The sequence below is a fragment of the Octodon degus genome, unplaced genomic scaffold, assembly GCF_000260255.1.
Source record: "Octodon degus isolate 3935 unplaced genomic scaffold, OctDeg1.0 scaffold00267, whole genome shotgun sequence".
Taxonomy (NCBI): Eukaryota; Metazoa; Chordata; class Mammalia; order Rodentia; family Octodontidae; genus Octodon; species Octodon degus.
Genome location: NW_004524843.1, coordinates 2,396,481 through 2,417,820, shown reverse-complemented (window position 1 = coordinate 2,417,820; position 21,340 = coordinate 2,396,481). Strand labels below are relative to the sequence as shown.

At 38.1% G+C, this 21,340-nt stretch overlaps 1 protein-coding gene across 1 annotated transcript in view; it reads left to right on the top strand.

The window, feature by feature from the left end:
- The first annotated feature begins 506 nt into the window (after positions 1 to 506).
- The window catches only part of Csrnp3 (cysteine and serine rich nuclear protein 3), a 103,006-nt gene continuing 82,172 nt past the window's right edge, over positions 507 to 21,340 (top strand). Inside the window, exons 1-2 of the mRNA XM_004646390.2 lie at positions 507 to 758; positions 20,497 to 20,667. Of these exons, the coding sequence (XP_004646447.1) occupies positions 20,520 to 20,667 (148 nt within the window). The 5' untranslated portion in view covers positions 507 to 758; positions 20,497 to 20,519. The remainder of the gene's footprint in view (positions 759 to 20,496; positions 20,668 to 21,340) is intronic.

Below are 21,340 nucleotides of genomic sequence, written 5' to 3'. Positions count from 1 at the left end.
CATATTTTTATTCTTTTTGATAATAAATAGCATGTTTTGGTGATTGAGATTTTCACTGGGGAGCTTTGGGGGAAAGAGCACTCCTTTTAAGAAAAATGAAAAAAAGAAGAGGAAGAAAATGCCAGCAGTCAAAAGGTTAAAACGTAATGTCCTGTATTAGAGCAAAGACTCTTTAATGACATTTGGACAAGAGCACTAGGAGAAAGCTTAAGGTAGGAAATGGCTTTTTGCAAGTTCCCCTTCCAGAAATTGTTTTTCAGCCTCCTACTAAAATAAAATCAGTTAACTTTTTTGAATGCTTGTGCGAACATTTTTCGATACTAATACAAAATCCTGTGCTGGGATTTCCATAAGTTGTGCTACATTAATGACTAAGAGCAGCTCCCTACTCTGTTATTCCGTCTGCCTAGTAGAGCTCAGCTGATAAAAATATCCAGAAACTCAGTGAAGTCAGTGGCACGCTGGGCTTTCGCAGACAAAACTCCATGTGATCACACGCAGGCAGCCTCCGTGAGCCTGACGCCGTGCACTAGCAGCAGGTAATGAGGCTTTGTGCAGAGTGGAGCTCTTCTCGCTGAACAATAAAGCATATGGTACCAGCAATAAAACACAGGGCCGGGAGATTCGGGAAGATTCCGCTGAACCAGGAAGACTGGTGCCTTCTGTGATGCTGACACACACTGTAAAATGATAACCAATTTATTTGGGATCCTAATGAATAAAGAGTACAAGGATTAAGACTACAGCTATTTGAACAGGTCGGTGATTTTGTGAATTCCTCCAACACTTCCTTGTGTTTGATTGAATTTAAATTAGCATGAGCTGATGTGTGTTTTGCCTTAAACAAAAACTTTTCTGGATATCTATAGTGTGTAATACCAAGGATGCACTTGAATTGACCCAGCATGATCAGATTTTTTTCATGCAGTCAGCTACAGCAGAGAAATCTTGATTTCATTATATTAAGCTGAAAAGTTATTCATTCTATTTAGAAATGTGTGGGCAAGAAGGAATTCATCCAGCAATTTCTAATCTGTGTATGCAGAAATAATATAAAGCAGAATAGTACTAATAAATAGCTCAAGTGAAAAGCTTCAAATGAATATCTACCAGCATGAAAAATTCTGTTTTACCATAGTTTGTCTTATAAATTAGATCAATCCTCAAAATGTATTGATGTCTTTAGTATGCTGCAAACAGGATTAAAATACTTAAGTAAAAATTTTAAAGTAAGAAAATATTGAAATAATTTTTAAGTGTAATTATATTAATATTTATTTATATTAATTGTATAGGCTTTTATTTTTCGTGTTTCATTTGACAAATGGACATGAGTATTACATAAAACCATTTCTTTCGAAGACATTAATTCACATATGAAAAAAACAAATTAGCTTAATTTTAAAAACAGGAATGGACCAATTATGTAATGATGCATATTTCCATTGGCTCATTATTTAAAAGGAGGGAATACATGCCTTCATGTATATGCGTAAAAATATGTACACCCAGGACCTTTTTTTAATCTAGAAAATAGCCACTTACGTTCAGGAGCAATATACAAGTTTCCGTATGAAAGAGATTGCTGTGTGTAGGAAACCAAGCGAAGAAATAACTAGCAAGTACTAGCACAGCACTGAATGTCTTTGCCAAAGACAGACAAGCATTACTGCTATATGTGTCTTTAAATATATAGGTTAACTTTGCTCTACGTTTTTACTGCTGTGTTATTTTAAAAGTGTCTTGGGACCTAAATTCTTTGCCATTAATTTCTGGACACCACTTAGGATGATAGTCTCTAAGGCACTAGGGCACATTTAACATTTTCCAGAATGACTATAGTGACTTTATGTTTTTGTGTAGCGCCTAATATAAATTTATGACCGCAAGATGCTGTCTAAATCACCGCAACAAAAGATAGAGCCATGTGACTGATCGTATGTACCATGCATATTTAATAGTTTTTAAAAGCCGTGTGTCTCCAAAACAAGAGAAGTTAATGAAAATTTTAAATTGGCCTTCCGCATGTATTTAGATGAAGTATTTGACTATTTGGGTTTCCTTGGTTACCATCGTCGCTGCTGCAGACGGCTGCGTTCGGTGGGGATGGGGTAAACGGTGAGAACAGGACTGCGAAACAAACGTTGGAATTATGTATCCATTAATAGTGCGGGGGAATGTCAGCCCGCGCCGCCGGTGCCGCTCCCCGCCGCGCAGCCCCGCTCCCGGGATTCAGGTGCCCCGGCAGCGAGCACTGCGGCTGCACAATTCCTTACCCAGCATTCCGTTTCGGCTGCTGGAGCCCTGCCTGCGCCTTATGCAAATGAGACCAGCTCCCCGGCTGAGACTGCAGAAGCAGGGGAGGGGGGCAGAAGGGAGTTCAAAGGTCACCGAGCTGGTGGAGAGCTGGCTCGGATGCCTGAAAAAAATGTATCCTGGGCTTCTCTGCAGCAGTGTCTTGCAGCAGCTCAATGAAGCCTGCTGCATTTCCGAGAGCGAAGATTTTGCAGCGTGTGTGTCGTAGCCACTTAAAGTGCGTGCAGGTACGGTGAGATTTCCCGATGCGCCTGGGTTTATTTCCATCAAAGACGCTGATGGGGATTGGCTCTTTAAATTCATTGTGGCAACCGGCAGGGTATTTATGGTTTTCAGGCTTTCCTTAACTGTTAACATTTTTTTTTCTTTAATGTTTTCTCTATTTAAAACTTTTGGTTTTTGTTCCGACCGAATGATGTCATGTGAGAAAAAAATGGGGTTTGGACCTACAGATAATTTCATTTTCTGAGTAAGGTTTTGGTTGTAGACAGCTATACGTGTGAAATGTTGAGATAAACGTCCACTTCCATCTCCTCAGATATTTTAGGAAATGTGTTTGCAATCAGAACTGAGTTTGTAGCCCAAGAGTCTGATGAGGTATCTGGAATTAAATAATGGAGTTCTTTTGTTCATATCCCATATAATACGATAACGATAGTTTCAGCAAGTTTTACTTCTAAAAGAGCATTTTTTGTTTTGAGAGTTTTTGTTCTATAGTTTACTGCTATCTATCTTATCAGAGAAATAATTTCTGACTTTTGGATTAGAGCCTTTAAATCCTCAGATGTTGCTGATTGTCATTCTCTTTGGGACTTCAGACAATGCTGTTTGAATTCAGCATGTTCAACTTCCTACGACTTTTCCTTTCAGTTACATCTGGGTTGGAAAGCGATCCTCAGAAATGTCACAGGCAGGACAAAAGTCTGTTTTGTTTCCAGCTCCTAAATATCACACTTTAGTAAAACGTGAGATTACATCATAGTAAAGTCTGGCCTGCACCAAACAAATGTATGCTCATTTTTGTGGTCCATATTGCCTTTCAGTTTCCAAAACATTCTAAGATAAATTTATAGTAGCACAATGCAAAGGCTTATTCATATCATTAAATATTTAAATGTATTAAGTCAGCAGTTGCAATGTTGATTAGAAAAAAAAATGTTGCTTATATTTGCATTCACTGTAAATCCGTCTGTATTACATCAAATATGTTGGAAAAGATGAAAAGACAAACAGCATTTAGTTATGAAATTACTTCTTTGTTGCTTTTATATTTGCCTAAGATATTTAAAAACAAATTTTGTGATGGTTACATGTAAATAACTGGTATATATTTAGATAAAATTTATTATTTTCTTTGCCCTCGAAAAGGAATGTTAATTTTATTGTAATGATTATGATGTGTTAGTTTGGCAACAATATCTTTTATTCAAGGGAAGGAAGGGGGGGCCGAGGGGGAACCAAAACAGGAAGATGGCCATTCAAAACAGTAAAGGGCAATCATTTCAAATATTTATAAAATTCATTTTCTAGTCGTTATTCATTGCCAAATTATTGGCCTTTATCACTCTGTGGGGACATTATGACATTTGACCAGGATCCTGAGATTAATTTAGGTTAAAGGAATTTATGCTTTGTGTGTCTAAAGAAACATAAATACTGCCATTTCCCTTAAACACTTTTTCTTTTAAAACTTTCAAAGATTTCAAGCTAATGGAATATATTTTAAGTTAGTTGTTTATTATTTGATCAGAATATACTGACTTCTGGTCTAAACAATATTTGCATATTTCTGCATATATATATAATATTACATATGTGATGCATGTTAAAACAGTCACATAAAATGATTCATATTGTTCAATCATATTTAATCTAACAATTTTTAATTGACAATTCTTCTACCTTTAGCCCAAGGTGGAGCCTGTGGTTTGTGGCTAGTGACCTCTGCGTGTGCTGGAGGTGGAGGGAGGGAAGAACTGAGGTTAATATTCATTCTGGCAGTCAGGCACTTTTAACTTTGCAAATGCAACTGCTGCCAGGAAGCACATTCTGAATATAGAAATAAAAACAGAGGGCAAGGCATAAAGGAGAGCTCATGAAGCTTCTTGGAGAAAACGTGATAATAGATAAATGTGAAATAAAGGGAATTGTTGTGCTTCTGTGAGCCACAAGAGAGCTCTATATGTCCTGCAGCTAATTTATGGCTTTGAATATCCTAGATAATTTATGTCTCTATGCAAATTCACACAAAACTTTGAAGTCTTTTTGCATTACGTTGATCCATGCTACTTCCATACAAATCTCAGCAGCTTGTTCCTAGGAAGCTCATGGTCTGGGTATCTAAATATATATAAAAAATGTATTTATGTAAATACAATTCAAATCAAATTGAAGAGTAAAAGCATAAATAGAGTAATCTAAAAAGAAATACTTGGGGATAGGCAGTTAGTGTACTTAAAGAAATAGTGTTATATCAGACTTCAGAGGAATCTTGAAGGATTTTTTCAAAACTGAATTCCTGCTTTCTGATTACCGGTCTGTCTTTGTCATCATTTAAAACTAGGGACCATATTGTAAGCTTGGAAAAGATTTTAAGGCAAACATGTTGTTCTCAGTCTAGCAGTATGGATCTTAGTCTAAATTCTGCAAATAACTGTTGTCATCTCAAAAATCTTGTGTGTAGGTTGTAAGTTTTGTTTTAGCTATCCTTGTCCTTCTCCAGAACTTCTGAAGCCTATGAAATAGAAAGAAGAACCAAATGATTTGTAGCATACACAAAACAGGAAAATCCTCAATATAATTATTGGCTATTCAAAACAATCACATAATTTTAACATTGCATTTCTTAGAAACACTCCAAGTAAACAGTTGCCTTTTGATTACCTAGTCTAGAATTGAAATGAAATTATATCAATATTGTCAAAAATAAAATCATGATAAAACTATAAAATTATTTGAAAGATCTTATTAGACTTCTAAGACCTATAGAAATGCTGCAATGATATTTTATCTAGTACAGTTGGAAAAGTCTATGTAACATGAACTGATTTTTCACGTAGCTAAAGTTTATGACACTAATAATCATTTTTCTGTCTTGTTGAAAAAATGGAAATCAACATAGGGCCTTCAGTGACATCAGAATCATTGTCTCCACTCTTGTATTTACAAAGGACAGAACTGCACCCCAACTATTTCTCCACACCAAAAAGCCTCTTAGTATATTATGCTTTCATGTGTCATTCTATATGTGTCTTAGAAGTTTACTGTGTTCTTTATCATGTTATTAGTTATTAATTTTAACATAGTACTTGCTTCTTGTGTGAGAGGAATTTAAATTTGGGTTTTTTAATTTTTAATTTTTTATGTATTTAGTACCGGGTCGACAGGGTCTCACTACATAGATTGGACTCCTAGTGATTCACCCATTTGCAGCCTCCCAAGTGCTGGGATTACAGGTGCACACCGCCACACCCAGTGTCAATCACAGTTTCAATCGCAGTCTCAGAGCATCCTGGGGACGGGGCCGGCAAGGCATGCTGGGATTGAACCCCAGTCCCTGAGCCTGCCTAAGCCTGTGATTTAGTCCCCTGAGCTATCTGACAGGCCCAGAATTTAAATTTTGTGATCTTTGCTTGACATTAAATTATAAACCACTTAGCCTTTTCTGGCCAGAGGGAGGGAAATAAACATGCTTGTACACCTTCTTTGTTTACTAAACTCCTGGCACATACACAAATATAGTGTAGTAAGCATAGGAACAGAGAAGAAAGCAATTTTATTCTTAGTTTTTCTTATACTCAGGACATTGAATATTATTTGAATTCAAAATATATGAGACATTTTTGTTGTTAATAAATAAAAATATGCTGTTAAATTATCAACCATAATTTGAAATTTCTTGATATCTACTGGGGAAATGATGAATCTCTTAAACAATAAAATAAAACATTATTTTGCTTTCATATAACCAATCAGCAGTGCCAGATATATCATTGTTTGCTAATTTTAGGAATTGTTTGTAGCCCACTTCATTTCCAAAGCCTTTCTCCACTGCGGCAGTTGGGAAGAGTTGTTCCTTGGGCAGGTCCTTATCTGCATAGAACCTTACGAATCCCCATATCCATGCAGAAGTGCATCATGGCCATGTTTATGCTTTATTTTATCCTCAGTTACAGACAAGCAACATATGACAATGAGCCATTGACCCTCTTTGCTTTGAAAATTCACAGAAAATAATGACATGTTTGTATTGTGGGCTATAACAACTGATATCATCTTAGTAGATACAGTGTTCTTGTGCACTCAGGAACCTTGGTGATTAAAGGGATGCTAGTTCCATGTACTTAGTGTTAAAAGATACTCTATAACAATAAGAGCGAGTTTGGAATATTTGGGGAATGAATGGCTTCATATTCTGATCTCCTTTGAATATGAGTACTTCCATGGTCTGAGAACTCTTATTTTAGGAAACCTAAGTACTTTTATTTAATACACTAGAACATTGTAAATACAAGACAACTTACAAGCAACTGAAAACCAAGCATTTATATAATAATGCAGGTTTTTTTCTCTTAATAGTAAATACTTTTATCCTATAGTTAGTTAACTGTATGTGTGATTTCAGACTACCTCCTGAATATAAAGAGGCTGAATTGTGGAGAGGAGAATGGTTGAGAGCTCAAGTCCCTCCCCAGGTGTCATTCCCAAGATGTGCTCTAAGATTTCCAAGCCATATGGTCTTAGGCAGAGTATTTGAAATCGGTAAGCATCAACGCCTTCACCTGAAAAGGAGTGCTAGTAGTTTTTGTATCATAGGGCTTTATGACAATGGAGTGGTAGGATGCATACTTGGTATGCAATAAGAGCATCTCTAAATGATTTCTAATATTAATGTTTTTCAACCCATAGGAGTTGATTCCCTGATGCTGATTTAAAGGAAAAGTTCAGTTTAAGACCGTAGTTCGAGAGAATTGAGGTGGAACGTCTTAGATTTCAGTGGATGAAAAGATAAGTTCTCCAAACTTAGATGGTACCAGAACTCCATTGGAGGTTACAGCAAATAGATGTGACAGTTAATGCTTAGACTTAAAAGAAGGTAAACAGAGAACAAGGTCACTGCTGTTCAGAGGGTACAAAGACACTATATTCACAGATACCTTGGGGAGATGGCTCAGTAGACTAAGTGCTTCCCTGACAGGCGCAAGGGCCTGAGTTCAATCCCTGGTTTCATTAAAAAAAAAAAAAAAAAAAAAAAAAAACTTGAATCTCTCTAACTAGAAGCAAAATTGTCAAAACAACTTTGGAGGACGTGTTGTAAAAGGTACATTTCTGATGTTTCATATTTTGGGTCCTTGATTGCTTTCCATGTTTTGATCCTGGTGTTACTATCATTTTTGTTTACTTTGTACAATTAAAACAGAAGTTTTTGTTTTTGTTTTCATTTCTGTGCTCCATTCAGAGTTTCTGTCTTACACGTAGACTATGGGCTTGCTTTATTTCAGAGGAAGCCAGAGGTATATTAGGTTCTACCTAATGACATACAAGTGCTAGTTTATTTGATCATGAAATTGTTTCTATGCCATTCAATTATTGGTATTTTAAACTTCTTGTGGATAACATCAACTGTGTTATATCAGCTGACTTAATCACACTTTAAAAAAAAAGAAATTTAGAAATAGATCTACATTTTTGCTTATAAATTATATTAATAGTAGCACAAATCAAAATACTTTTCCAAAAACTATATATTAGTAAGTTTTGGATAAACTGGATGAAAATCATGACTCACTTTTTTGGAAATTGGTTGAAAGGTGAAACTTCCCTAAACATTGATTCCAAGCTTTCAAAAGACTGTATGACTTCATCGGGACTTACTTCTATTGGGAACCAGTTTCAGTTTGTGCCAGAAAGACATGAAGACATGAACATCCCGTATTTAATCTCACAGGGCATATTATTTTTACTAATTGCTGCTTAAGTCAATGTCAGCTGCAGGTTGAGTAATCATTGTTCTTTGTCTTACAGTAAATCTATATCTTGTCTGAAGTGGTGATTCATGTTAAAGAATGTCTAAAGTAGTGTTTTCAACTTGTTCTAATTTTTTAAATCTCCATTACTGTCTGTGTACTATCTTTGACAAGATTTCAGTGCTTAGATGAAAATGTTTCTAAAGTTGGCCTTATTTTCTTCTGACGTCCACTTTAGAATACTGTATGAGGGAAATATAGGTGTCAAGTTCCTTTTCCTTTATTCTACACTTATGATTCCTCCAGCAGAAAAGGGTATCATATCTCCTTAAGTACCTTTTTATTCATACTAGTTAGTCTATTTTATTATTCAATCAGAAACTTTCTAAAAGACTGAAGAGAAACTTTTTCTTTTTCTTTTTATTATAATTTCATTTTATTTTGAAGAGTAAAGACAAAAACAAGAACAAAAATCAGAAACAAAGACACAAACAGGGTAACATGCAACAGATATATGTTACAGATTTTCCAAACAAGAATAGCTGGCTAACAATGATTGATATATTATCTATTTTTATCATCAAATCTGTTGCTCAGAATAACAGATATAGTTACATAATGTTGGACATACAGGGACCCAGGAGGTAGTTCAGTAGAATAAGTGCTTCCCTGACAAGAAAAAACAATGTTACGTTCAAATGCTACAAAAGTAGTAAGTCCAAATTCTCCCTTATCTGAGTGGTCTTTTGTCATTAATGGTGTGAGTTTCACTGGTTGGAGGAATTAGGCTTAGTACTGTTCTTTAATCTTAACAGAAATCATCTAAAATAAGTTTTTTTTATTGATCTCACAGGTACTTTTGTTGTTAAGCTTGGAAAAAAATAACCTTACAACAGGAACTTGACCAACTTCCATCCATTTTAAAGGCTTACCACGTTCTTGATTGGTTTTCCCTGCCCTGACGAACTGAAGGAACTTCCTAAAAGTTAAATTTAGGGAAATATTCTAGATTTTGATGAGTTCAGGCCAGTATGGTTAATTTATATCATTCTTTCTTTCTTTTCTTTCTTTCTTTTTCTTTTCTTTCTTTCTTTCTTTTTTTTTTTTTTTTCTTGTATATTAGGGAATGGTCTACAGGGTGTTCAGGGTCTCACTACTAGATTGGACTCGTACTGCTTCTCTTGTTTAGAGCCTCCCAAGTACTGGGATTATAGGCACGCGCCACCATACTCAGTCTCAATTGCTGTCTCAGCAAGCCCCAGGGAAGGGGCTGGCATGGTAGGCCCTGGGTTGGAAGCCCGAACCCCTATACCTGCTTGCAGGCACTCTAATCCACTTAGCTATTTGACTGGCCCTCCAATTTATATCATTCTGCCAAATACAAAGTGATGACCAGTGATTGGGGCCAAGGGTCTTCCAAACTGGGTTCTAGCTCTCTGACACTGGTGCTAATCCCAGTGGACACCAGCACATGCAGCATGGAGAGCTGCCTGGGAATCTGCTCCGGGGAGTCACAGAGAACGACTTCACCATCACTAAGTGGAGCTGCCACCTGTATCCTTACTGATGGACAGAAATCTATTTACTTTTTTTTCCATCAGAAAGTAAACATTTTAATTACAAATTTTAATAGAGCAATAAAAATATACAAAATTGAAAAAAGTGAAAGATCTATATCTCTCAGACAGACACAAGACCTTGATTATTTTGACTTCTTTTAAACCCTTAACATTCAGAAAATTCTTTAACCTTTAAAAAGATAGGATGAGTGTTTGCAGAGCGCCACAAGTGCCTTCATCGTGAGGACCGGCACATCCACGCTTCTGTCTCTCAAGGCCCTGTTGACTTACACTTCCCATCCTGTCCCAGCCATCTTTTCCCATGCTTAGGCACCCGGAAGTGACCAGCCAATGCAATTTGTACACTGTAAAGGGAGGGTTCATGAGGAATTAGCGAAAAGCCCATGCACAGAGGTCTGTGGTTTTGTCATTCGTCTTCCAGTAGTGGAGACTGCTTTCCATCGGAATCTGTTTTTGTAGTCATGACTTTTGCCTTATTTTCATAGATGTGGAAACTGAGACTCAGATAAGTTATTTCCTTACTTAAAATTATGTGATTTGTTAATAACCGACCCAGATATGGCCATGCAAGCCATACACTGGAATACATGTTTGGTCTACCAAGAAACTAACAGCCAAGTGTGAGAAAACATTGGGTATTCCAGCAATTATAATATGGGGTAATGATGGGTCATGGATGGGTGCTGTGCATTCAGAGAGATTTCTGGACCCAGGTTGTTGCTTCCCGGGAATAGTTAGGGAGCAGAGTCTGCCCTGAATGAAACCTCGAGCAAATAGTGGAGACTTCAAAAACTGCTTCCTTTATTAAAACTGCCTTTTAGGGTTTAAGAGGTTACACAGAATATGTGCAAAGTGTCAGGCTCGGAGCACCTGCTTCCTAAATGCTGATTAAAATTGCTATAAATAGAACAAGCCAATGTAAACTTTTAGGAAAAATAGGCATCTTTCCTGGGGAAATGTACCTCAGCCTAGAACCATTCCTGTTATGAAACCACAAAGTCTGTGTAACACCAGTTTGGGCAGGTTTTTATTTATTTTTTTTTAATGTATTTAGGACAGGGTCTACAGGTTCTCACCACACAGATCGGACTCATAGTGATCCTCCTGTTTTCAGTCTCCCAAGTGCTGGGATTACAGGTGTGCACCACCACACCCAGTGTCATTCGCCATCTTAGTGAGCCCCAGGGGCGGGCCAGGGCTGGAACGGCATGCTGCCGGGGTTTGAACCCAGTCCATGCACGTGCCCAAGCAAGGGCCTTAATCCACTGAGCTTTCTGGCTGGCCCTTGGGCAGCTGTTTAAGAGTATTGTGTGGTGGCCAAGAGGGCACCAACTCTGGCAGGGAATGCCCCCAGGATGTGCAGCAAGCCTTCAGCACACACACCCAAAGAAACTGAGAAAGCTGCGAGGAGCCCTGTCCTGGACATCGGGGGACCCTGAGGCAAGAGATCCTCAAACCTCTGGATACTGTGAACTACCATGTTCACAGCTAATCATTTCTGTACACTCTGGGCACCCACACGCCAAGGAAACAATGACCACCGGGCAGGTTCTTGGCCTGGCAGTCTGTGAATAGATGACATGTGGTTGTGCTCATATGCGTTGTGTTTTCCCAGGGGAAAGTTTTGTGTCTTTCACCAAGTTATCAAACTGCGATTCATCAAATTGCAAAAAGGTTGACATTTACTACATAAGCAATAATTCAAATCTTTAAAGTCACTGGTAACTCTCATGTGAGGAGTTCATATGTAATTGGGGAACCCCACAACCTTTATTTCTCCAACAGCAGTGCTATTAGGTAGCAGGGCTTCCTGGGCTCTTGGCTTGAGCAGACATCTGGACAGAGAGGTGCACTTGGCCCACCCGTGCTCCTCGCGCTGGCAGTTCACCAGCAGCATTTTTCACGCTGCTGGTGTCCCATGGAAACACCTTCTGGGATATTACCTTGGAAAATCAGTGCCAAATCCCTCTCCTCTTGGCAGCAGATATGCTAGTTTCTTGCCAAATGGATCTAGGCAGAAATGGTCCTAGCATTGAGGAAAAAGTTATCTTTCTTTAATTTCTTTAAAGAAACACATGTGCTTTCTGAGAACACACAGAGAAATAAATGCTAGAGGCATTTTCTTTTTTTTTTTGCTCACTCAACAGTTTGCATGCCGTAGAAGGGTGGTTTGCATTCTAATAAATAATTACATTGAATATTGGTCTTGTAGGAGTATCCCATATGCATGTGCATTTTTTAAATAAAAATACCTTGCATTATAGTTAATATTTTTGGTTTATTATTATTATAGTTAACATCTTTTGGAAAAGATACCAATGGTAAGGGTATAGGCCAGACATACTGTTCTAATCTCGGCTGTTGAGAATTTTTGATGAAGTGTCAATATCTGAAATTTGATTTATTTAACTATAAATGAAAATAACATTGCCAATATTCAAAGTTCATTAATATATACATTGTAAACTCACTGGCATATAGTAGAGCTCAGGAAATTTCATCTTTAATCTCTTTATCTTCCCTATCCCTTTACAGAATGGCTTCTTCTATTTTTCCAGGTTTACCAGCTTTATATGAGTAAAAGAAACGTGAAAACATAAGTGATATAAATAACATTAAATTAAATGTAGGAATAAATGATATAATAAATAACATAAACAAAAGTGTGTACAACTTCCTTGCTGGTTTTGTTTGTTTGTTTGTTTTGGGATTTTTTGGTACCGGAGATTGAACTCAGACCTTGTGCTTGGCAGGCAAGTACTTATTCCACTGAGCTATCTCCTCTGGCCCTTTGCTAGGTTTAAATGAATACTTAGTCCCTATTCTAGAAGTACCCTTGAAGGAAGTATCAGAAACTAACATACCATGGATAAAAAAAAAAAAAAGTGGCAATGCTAGCAAAGAGAAAGTCTTCTAAATGACATTTGGAATTTATTTTAGCTATAAGTAATGTTCAGAGAAATATAATGCCAGATACTACTGAGCACTGAAGACGCATTCTTTACCTTATTTGTTCCCACTTCTGCAGGAGACTAAAGAGTTCAAAAAATATGAAAGGAAAGACAAAATGAAATCATTGAAACACTAAGCAAATACACGTTTATTCAACCAGTCTAACCCTGGAAAAATCAAGAATTGTTCAGTAAACAATGAAACTTGTCAAAGAAATAATTTTCTTTTGAGGACAGTAGAATAATGATTATTTTATTTGGTGGAAACTTTACATCAGTATTTGATTAACATTACAGATTATTCAAAATCATTATTTAAAAATTGGATATGAAAAGGAGTTGATATAAACTAAATTAATTAAAAATTTATCCACATACCCAGGAACATTTTGTAAAATAAAGATGCTATCCAAGAAATAAATATAACATGCAACATGAAATTTGCTGTTTAAACTAAATTCTCCTGTCTTAAATATTGGAACAAAAGCCCCTCACCATCCACTGAGCAAGCCTCTGTCCTCATGCTCCTCCTTTTAGCCAGTAGACAATGGAGCTGATAATTTGATGGGGTAATTTTATTTTTTCTGACTAAGGTATTCCCACCTATTGCACAGTTGAGCCATCCACACAGTATTTTTCTTTTCCTTTTTTGCTAAAGTTGGAATGTTTAAAAGTTTTGTTAGTACCTGTTTGTGATTCATACAGTTGACAGTCAGTTTGGGGAATGGTTATAGTACAACTGCATCTGGCTGGCTGGCTTTCTTTCTTTCTTCCTTTTTTCTTCCTTCCTTCCTTCCTTCCTTCCTTCCTTCCTTCCTTCCTTCCATCATCTCTTTCCCTTTTCTCCCTCCTCTTTTTTAATATTTTTATTAGCATATGTTTGCAGTACATAAGGATTACATTCATTTGAGGAGTTGTTGCATGTACGTAACACATGTCATTTCTTTTGTTCCCCTCCTGCAGCCCCCCTCTTTCTTTTGTTAGCCAGTTTCAGTTCCATTTATTTATTTTATAAATCTTAATAAAGTTATTATCATACAGATTAATAGTGAGACCAAAAAGCCAAAGCCTACATAAAACCCCGAAAATAATTACACTAAATTGGGCTGGGGAGATGGCTCAGTGGAATAAGTGCTTCCCTGGCAAGTGCAAAGGCCTGAGTTCAATCCCTGGTTCTGACACACAAAAAAAGCATTTACACTAAGTCAAGGCACAATTCATCAGCCAGTTACAGGGGCCCTCTCATCATCTGAATTTGGTGAAGCAACCAGAAGAAACAACAGAAATACCCCCCAAAGCTAAAGAAGAAAGGCTTCTTTTTCTGTGAGACTCTGTGCAGACACTGGTGCCTCCTGGGCTGTGAGTCTGCTGCTGATTGAAGTGAGCACACTTACATGATTCAGTCCACTGGAAGGGAACTGATTTATAACTTCCTAGTATTTCGTACTTACAAAGAATTTGTAGGAAGAATACAAAAGAGATTCTCTTGTTCTCTGATGCATCATGAAAAGCATCCCTCACCTGCACTCGCTGTTCATGTGGCCCTTGCTCCTGCTGCACCACGAAAGTGGAAGGTTCTTTGCCACTGATCTTTGTGGTAAATGATGACTGTCACTTTGCTGAACTGCAAAATTAACAGCGCTAAGGAAAACGCCGTGTGTTGGTTGAAAGTGAACAGAAGGCTCTAGGTGCTTCTCATTGTTCTTAAGAGAATACTTCCTCAGTGTGGGTGTGCTACACAGTTCTGGGAAATAAGAAATTACAAGACTGAATGAACCTGGAGCTCACGGGAACTATACCGCTGAGTCATCCTGCAACAACAACAAAAAAACCCTCCATCTCACTAAAGGACCACCCCATTAGCATAGAAGGGCATTCTTGCCAAGCCAAAAGTACTTCCTTTGACTTGTTCGCTTCTTCCTGCTTCAGTGGTAGGCAGGCCTGTCTTCAACTTACTAACTACCACCCACCCTGTCATTTTTCCCAAGTGTTTGTTAAATTCATGATTCACCTTAAAGACCTGACACATAGGAAAAGGACAGGAATAGAGTTTTCATGTTCGTGATTCAGTTCTGTAGGTGGCTTTTCTGAGGTTGATTGCATAGTCAATGTCCTTTCTTACTGACAGCAATGAGGAAGAAGGTCACATCAAATATATAAGGTTCAGCTAATTCTGAATTTTATATAAATGAGTAATAATTTAAGCATCTTCCATTAGGCTGGCGAGATAGCTCAGCAGACTAAGTGCCTGCTTTGGCAAGCGCAGGGATCAGGGCTCAATTCCCCGTTCCTCATGCCATGCTGGCCCTGCCCCAAGGGCACGCTGAGCTGGCGACAGAGTCTGGGTGTGGTGGTGCACCTATAATCCCAGCACTGAGGAGGCTGAAAACAGGAAGATCACCCCGAGTCTGATCTGCATAGTGAGACCCTGTACCAAAATACACAAATGAAAAATAAATAATAAATAAATACATATCTTCCATTAAATAGGGTTCACTTCTTTTTATCTGAAATTCAAATTTAACCAGTCATCCTACACTTTCATTTGGCAAGTTTTGCAAATGTTCTGATGGCTAGAATTAGGACATTTAGGATATTCTTAAGATATGATTTCTGTTGCTGTTTCTTTATAGTAGATAATAAAATATAGAATATTAAACATTAGATAAATTTAAGTGAAATAGTAAAACCTGTAAGTTATCTGTGAAAGCTATGGAGTGTTTAAGACAACACGAGACAGTAAAAATCTGGCAAAAACCACACATACCTTAATCCTAGTACTAGGCAGGCTGAGGCAGGAGGGTTACAAATTTGAGGGAACCTGGACTACAGAGTGAGACCCTGTTTCAAAGTTAAAAGCAAACAAGCAAAAACAACAGAAGAGAAAATAAAATGAGAAAGATTCTACATTTACCCAAAATTTAGCTTCAGCCATTCTTCCAAAGTTATTAAGATGTGTTTTTGTCTATTTCAAGATTTTTCTTTATGTCCAAACTCTCACTATTATTATAATCTTATATCATTCTGGATTGTGATTTTCCCATCAATCTCAGTACTGTCTTTACCTATTCAATAAGCCAAAAATAGACTAAATGAAATGATACTTATCACCATTGGAAAAAAAAAAAAAAAAACGGTGGAAGGCCAGCCAAATAGCTCAGTGGATTAAAGCACCTGTAAGTAGGTGCAGGGGGCAAGGGTTTGTTGGGGTACACTGGCTCAGCAACTGAGACTGGGTGTGGTGGCATGCGCCTGTAACCCCGGCTCTTGGGAGGCTGTAAACAGGTGGATCACAATGAGTCTGATACAGTAGTGAGTCCCTGAACACCCTGTAGACCCTTCCCTAAAATGCAAAAAAAACAAAAACAAACAAGCAAAAAAACAATGGCTCTTTTTATATCACTTTTTTTCTGGGCACATTTTTTTCAGGTCTGGAGAAGCTTCTAAGCAATAGTTACATCCAATACAGATATGAAATAAATAGAATTTGCTAATCAAGAATAACATGTTAATAAGTGTACTTAGTAATTTTTAAAGTAGTTTCTAAATTAAATAGGGAAATAGATAAGAGAACATGAATGCAGAGAAAGGGGAATTCCAAGCAAACCCAAGTTCATATATTAATTGATTAATAAAAATAGTAAGAGAAATCAGGTTGGATAGGGACAGAAGACTGGCTTTGAAGTGCAAGGAACTTACTGATGTCTCTGAGTTAGATTCTCTGGAATCCAACCTTTCACTTCAGGTGGCGGCATATTCAGTGTTTCCCTCCACCCACTGCCCAGGGTCCAACCACCCATGTACGGACATCTAACCCAGCATAGGCATAGATTTTCATCCTTTGAAACATTAAACTTGGGCTGTGAGAATGTAGAGAAGTTAGTGAGCCACAAATGTGGTAACAACAAATTCTGGAGAAAAGACTGAAGAATTTCTGTAGCTATTGGCACCAAAGCTGTCCCAATCACCTTATTTTCTAAGTTTTGGTTATTCCAGCATCTTCCCAAGCCCTTTCCTTGTGTTAATCTATAACTGGTTTTTGTGTTGTTTGTCAGGAAAGTAAATAAGAAAACAAATAATTGTATTGTGTTGCAAGGCCCATTTTATCTCTCATTTTGATTTTCATTCAATCAACTATGCCAGAAATTTTATCATTAGGAGATGGTAGAGCAGTGAGGGGGAGAGACATGCTTTGGGCCTTCCTGAAACTTCCAATCTAGCGAGGAAACAGACAGGATAAAGTATGGAAATGAAAGGATTTCATTCATTCACTTAAATACTTATTGAGCACCTGCTCTACACGAGACACTGTTCTATACACTTAGAACATCAATAAAGAAAACAAAGGTCCTTTGCCTTTCACTCTTCTCCAGAAAATGAAATCAATAAGCAATAAACATAGAAATGCATAAATGTGTAATATGAATTTAGGAGGTAATAAATGCTATGGACAAAAATTAAGAGGAGATCTGAAAGAATAGTGTACCATCTAGCCTAAAGATCAGGCAGCAGTGGCAAGTTGGAGAAACAGCATCAATATATGCTTGGTGTTCATTTGGGCTTTTATGCACGTAAGGCCAATTTGAAATGTTTATCCCTATTTCATTGTTTTCATATCGACCAAGTTTAATTATATTTAAAGAGCCTTGGGAGCAATAAGATAGCCATTCATTCTCCTCACCTGTAGAAATAGCCACATATTGCTTGCTATTCTTACATTCGTAGAGAAGCAATGCAAGACACCAGCAAACTAGGCTGCACTACCTTATCAACAGGGTCTTCACCATAACTTCTTGTACCCCTTTCTCACCCAGTAAGATGATGCAGGAGAAAACCATATTGCCCCTTAGCCTTCCACTACTCACTATATTCAAGGATACATTTTGGTAAGCAGTGAGCCATTTGCCATCATAATTTGTTATATTTTAATATAATTATTATATATTGTTTGAAGGCAGTGAAACTAGATAGGTAGTTTGCTTCATTACTGTACAATTTGGCTGTTAGTTTCATATGAATATATATATATATATATATATATATATATATATAGTTCTGTTCCCTTAAAATTATTTCAACATTTAATTTCTAGTCTAGATAGCGCTCCCTCTCCAGGCAGTCAGTTCCTTTCTTCCTTCATCTTGGGTCTTTCAGTACTGGAGATCTAGACAGAAATTATACTCCCAGGTCACAGAGCCATTCCTTAAGCCTTGTCAGTGTCAAATTTGGTAACCAAAGGAAAACGGCCAATGTCAGAATCCTCATACCATTTTTCCAGCATCCCCCCTGTCGTTTTCGGTACCGGTGCTCGAACTCAGGAAGTGAAAAAGAGCAAAAAGAGAAGCAGTACCACTGATTGTGATGTCAGAACACGGCTCCCTTTAGCCCAGTGGGTGTCCTTGATCTTTGAGAAATCTGCCTTTCGTGAGGAAGTGGAAAGGAATAGAGCTTGAGAAAGATGAGGTGTTTAACTGTTCCCATTGCAAGATCTTCTTATGAAATATACTTGTAAAAATGTACTTTTAAACACAGATTTTTTTAATGTATTGCTTTATGTCTTGGAGCCTCTCCCTCATGAATTGCTTTGCATCTTGTTTGAAGTGAACCATTTTAAAATTTATATCCTGTCCTACTTTTTTCGAGACTTTACTTAAAATATCTCTTTTTATCCTCTTCACCCTGCTCAGATATGCATGAACATTTTCTACATTTCACACTCTTTAAGATGAAGAAAATAATATGCTAATCTGAGTGGGGTAAAATCAGCATTGAATCCATTTTATTCTCAGAAACAGTGGACACTGATACATCTTCCAGTTGCTATCAGCTGCCTTCACTGTTACTGCGCTAGTCAGGCAGAAGACATGGATTAATGAAACAGCATGAATCGTGCTGTATTTGATGGAGTCTAGCAGCGTGGATGCTTGCACTCTGAAGGCAGGTAACGTGCTCAAACTCCTTTTGCATCCCTTACCCCACTTAAGGCATCAGTTATACCAGTTACTCAACACGCGCTTAGATGAATGAATCAACTGGAGTTAAGAATAAATACTTAAGCTATATCTAATACTGTGCTTCATTTTACCGAACTCATACTAGAGGTGGTCAACAGATTCTCTTTGGCTAAGAGTCGATGTGGGAGTGAGGGGTGTCTCTGGGCTGCTAGGTGGACAAACCTGAAGCAGATGAATCCAGGGAGGGAGACGCTGGAGCAGAACTGGAAATTGGGCAAGTGGCCATCCGATCTGAGTATGCTTCCAAACTCCTGTCAAGTACAGCGCGTTGCGCCCTGGAAATCTCTGACACCTGCAAATCTGGAAGGGGAACTGAGAAGGGCATTTCTACAGCACCTCCCTCTTAGTGATCCTACTGCTACCGACCCAGGAAGCACACTTTGAAAACTTCTGAATCAGACAGTGTAAAGCTGGCCCAGCTCAAGGGATCTGAGCAGGCTGCTTCTCTGTGATCTGAACAGAGAAGAGATGATTTTAGAGATTTTATAGAGCAGTACTGAGATAAGGTAGCAGAGTGGGCCTTAGAATAATTTTAAGGGTCTTGCTTCCTCTTGATCTGCAGGACTGATCGAAACACTCGCAAAGCAACAAAGAAAACCTGGCTTAAAGAACTCAGAGGCGTGCCAAAAATCAGCTGATGTAAATGAGGTGGCATGGAACTGACTTAGTAATACTTTCAGCTAAGTTAACCCAATTTAGCACTGTAAGATCATGTCCATGTGACTAATTTATGTGGAGCTCACCCCTTGAAACCTCCCTAGATTGCAAAGGAAGTACATGTCCTTTAGCTGACTCTGCATATATCAAGGTAAAATAGGCAAGGTCGAGAAAGGGCAGGGAGAAGAGTGCCGAGCCTGTTCATCTAAGAGAAAGTACTAGAAGGAAACTGTCTCCTAAGCATTCCCAGCACTTTCCATTCAGTGGTGCAGGAGGTATTTATTTATTTTTTGTTTATTTATTTATGCAGTAGTCACAGGTTTTTATTAGATGAGACACTCCAGATTATGTCAAAGATAAGTGTTAAGAACTGCTAAAAACCACGCCAGAGAAGTGGAAACATTTCTGTGTGATAAAGCCTAAGGATCAGGTTCTCCTCTGGCTTAAGTCTATCCTCACAGGAGGCTTTTCTGCTTGGCAGTGTCACCAGGTTTTTAAAAAGAACAAGCCGCAGATCAGCAACTACACATCATGGGGACACTTTACCTTATTGTGATGGTGACTTAAATTCAGATTGGATTTCAAATTATATTGATATTTCTCAAAGTTTAAAATTTAAGCGTAAAGTTTTTGCAACTTGTTTTGAGCATTTCTTCCAGGTGAATTTTGTAATGGAATAATCACCTAGGTCCTTGAGGGACGCTGACGTTTATCTTAACAGAAGTTTATGGGCTCAGGTGGATTTTCTGTTGGCCCACAAAAAGGAATTATATTCCTACATGAAAATGAACCATGTCTGCAAAAATAAAAATAGAAATGCTTTGGTTAGAAAAATGGTCAAATAGTCATATTTAATTTTGTTGTTTTGAAAATAAGTGGGGGAAAATCTGCCAAGTATCTCTTCAAATGAAAGCTTCAGCTCAGCTCTTGTGTAAAGCACATAGGAAAGTGACTGTGGAGACGGTGGCCATGCTAAATGTTTCAATGCTCTGTTGCTTCTGCCCCGTCCCAGGTCCATGTGACAGCGCTGCAGCGATGAGCGGCATTTTAAAGCGGAAGTTTGAAGAAGTGGACGGCTCCTCACCCTGCTCCTCTGTGCGGGAATCTGACGATGAGGTTTCCAGCAGTGAAAGCGCGGACAGCGGGGACAGCGTCAATCCCTCCACCTCGAACCATTTCACCCGTGAGTACTGGGACCCCCTGACGCCGAGCCTGGCTTCTACAACGCTAAGAATGGGCCAGCTTGGTCCTTTCTCTTTTTTACCCTTACTGTTCCTTATGTTAAAAAAAGAAAGAAAATTGTTGTACATGATCAAACAGAACAATGACCTAAGAACAAAATATTCTTGAGTGGATTCCACTCATTTAGATACCTTTGGTGTGCCAACCAACTGGTTTAATGAAAATGGTCATTTTCTAGTATCATTCTTTCAAAAGAAAGCATCCAGTTCCTGGCGAACACTTTAGGAAAGATGGAATGATTCGGGGGAGAGGGTGTCATTTTGTTTTATTTTTTAGTGGAACCTCTCATCAGTGAAGGTGTGACTGGGGGAGGGATATGTTTGGCAGTGCAAGGTCTAGGTTATAATGAGGAAGACTTGAGGCAGCTTGGCATTCCGTCTCTCCCAAGTCCTGGCACACTACAGCATGAGCTTTTCTGTCAGGCATGGTATATGAGGTTTAAAGGATTGATGTGGAATATTCCTAGGCTAATGCAGTGTGTAAATCAAGGGAAACTAAGTTGTGGTAACTATATTATCATTTAGAATTTATGTTTCAGGGGCTGGGGAGATGGCTCAGTAGAATAAGCACTTGCCTGGCAAGCACAAGGGTCTGAGTTCAATCCCTGGTTCTGC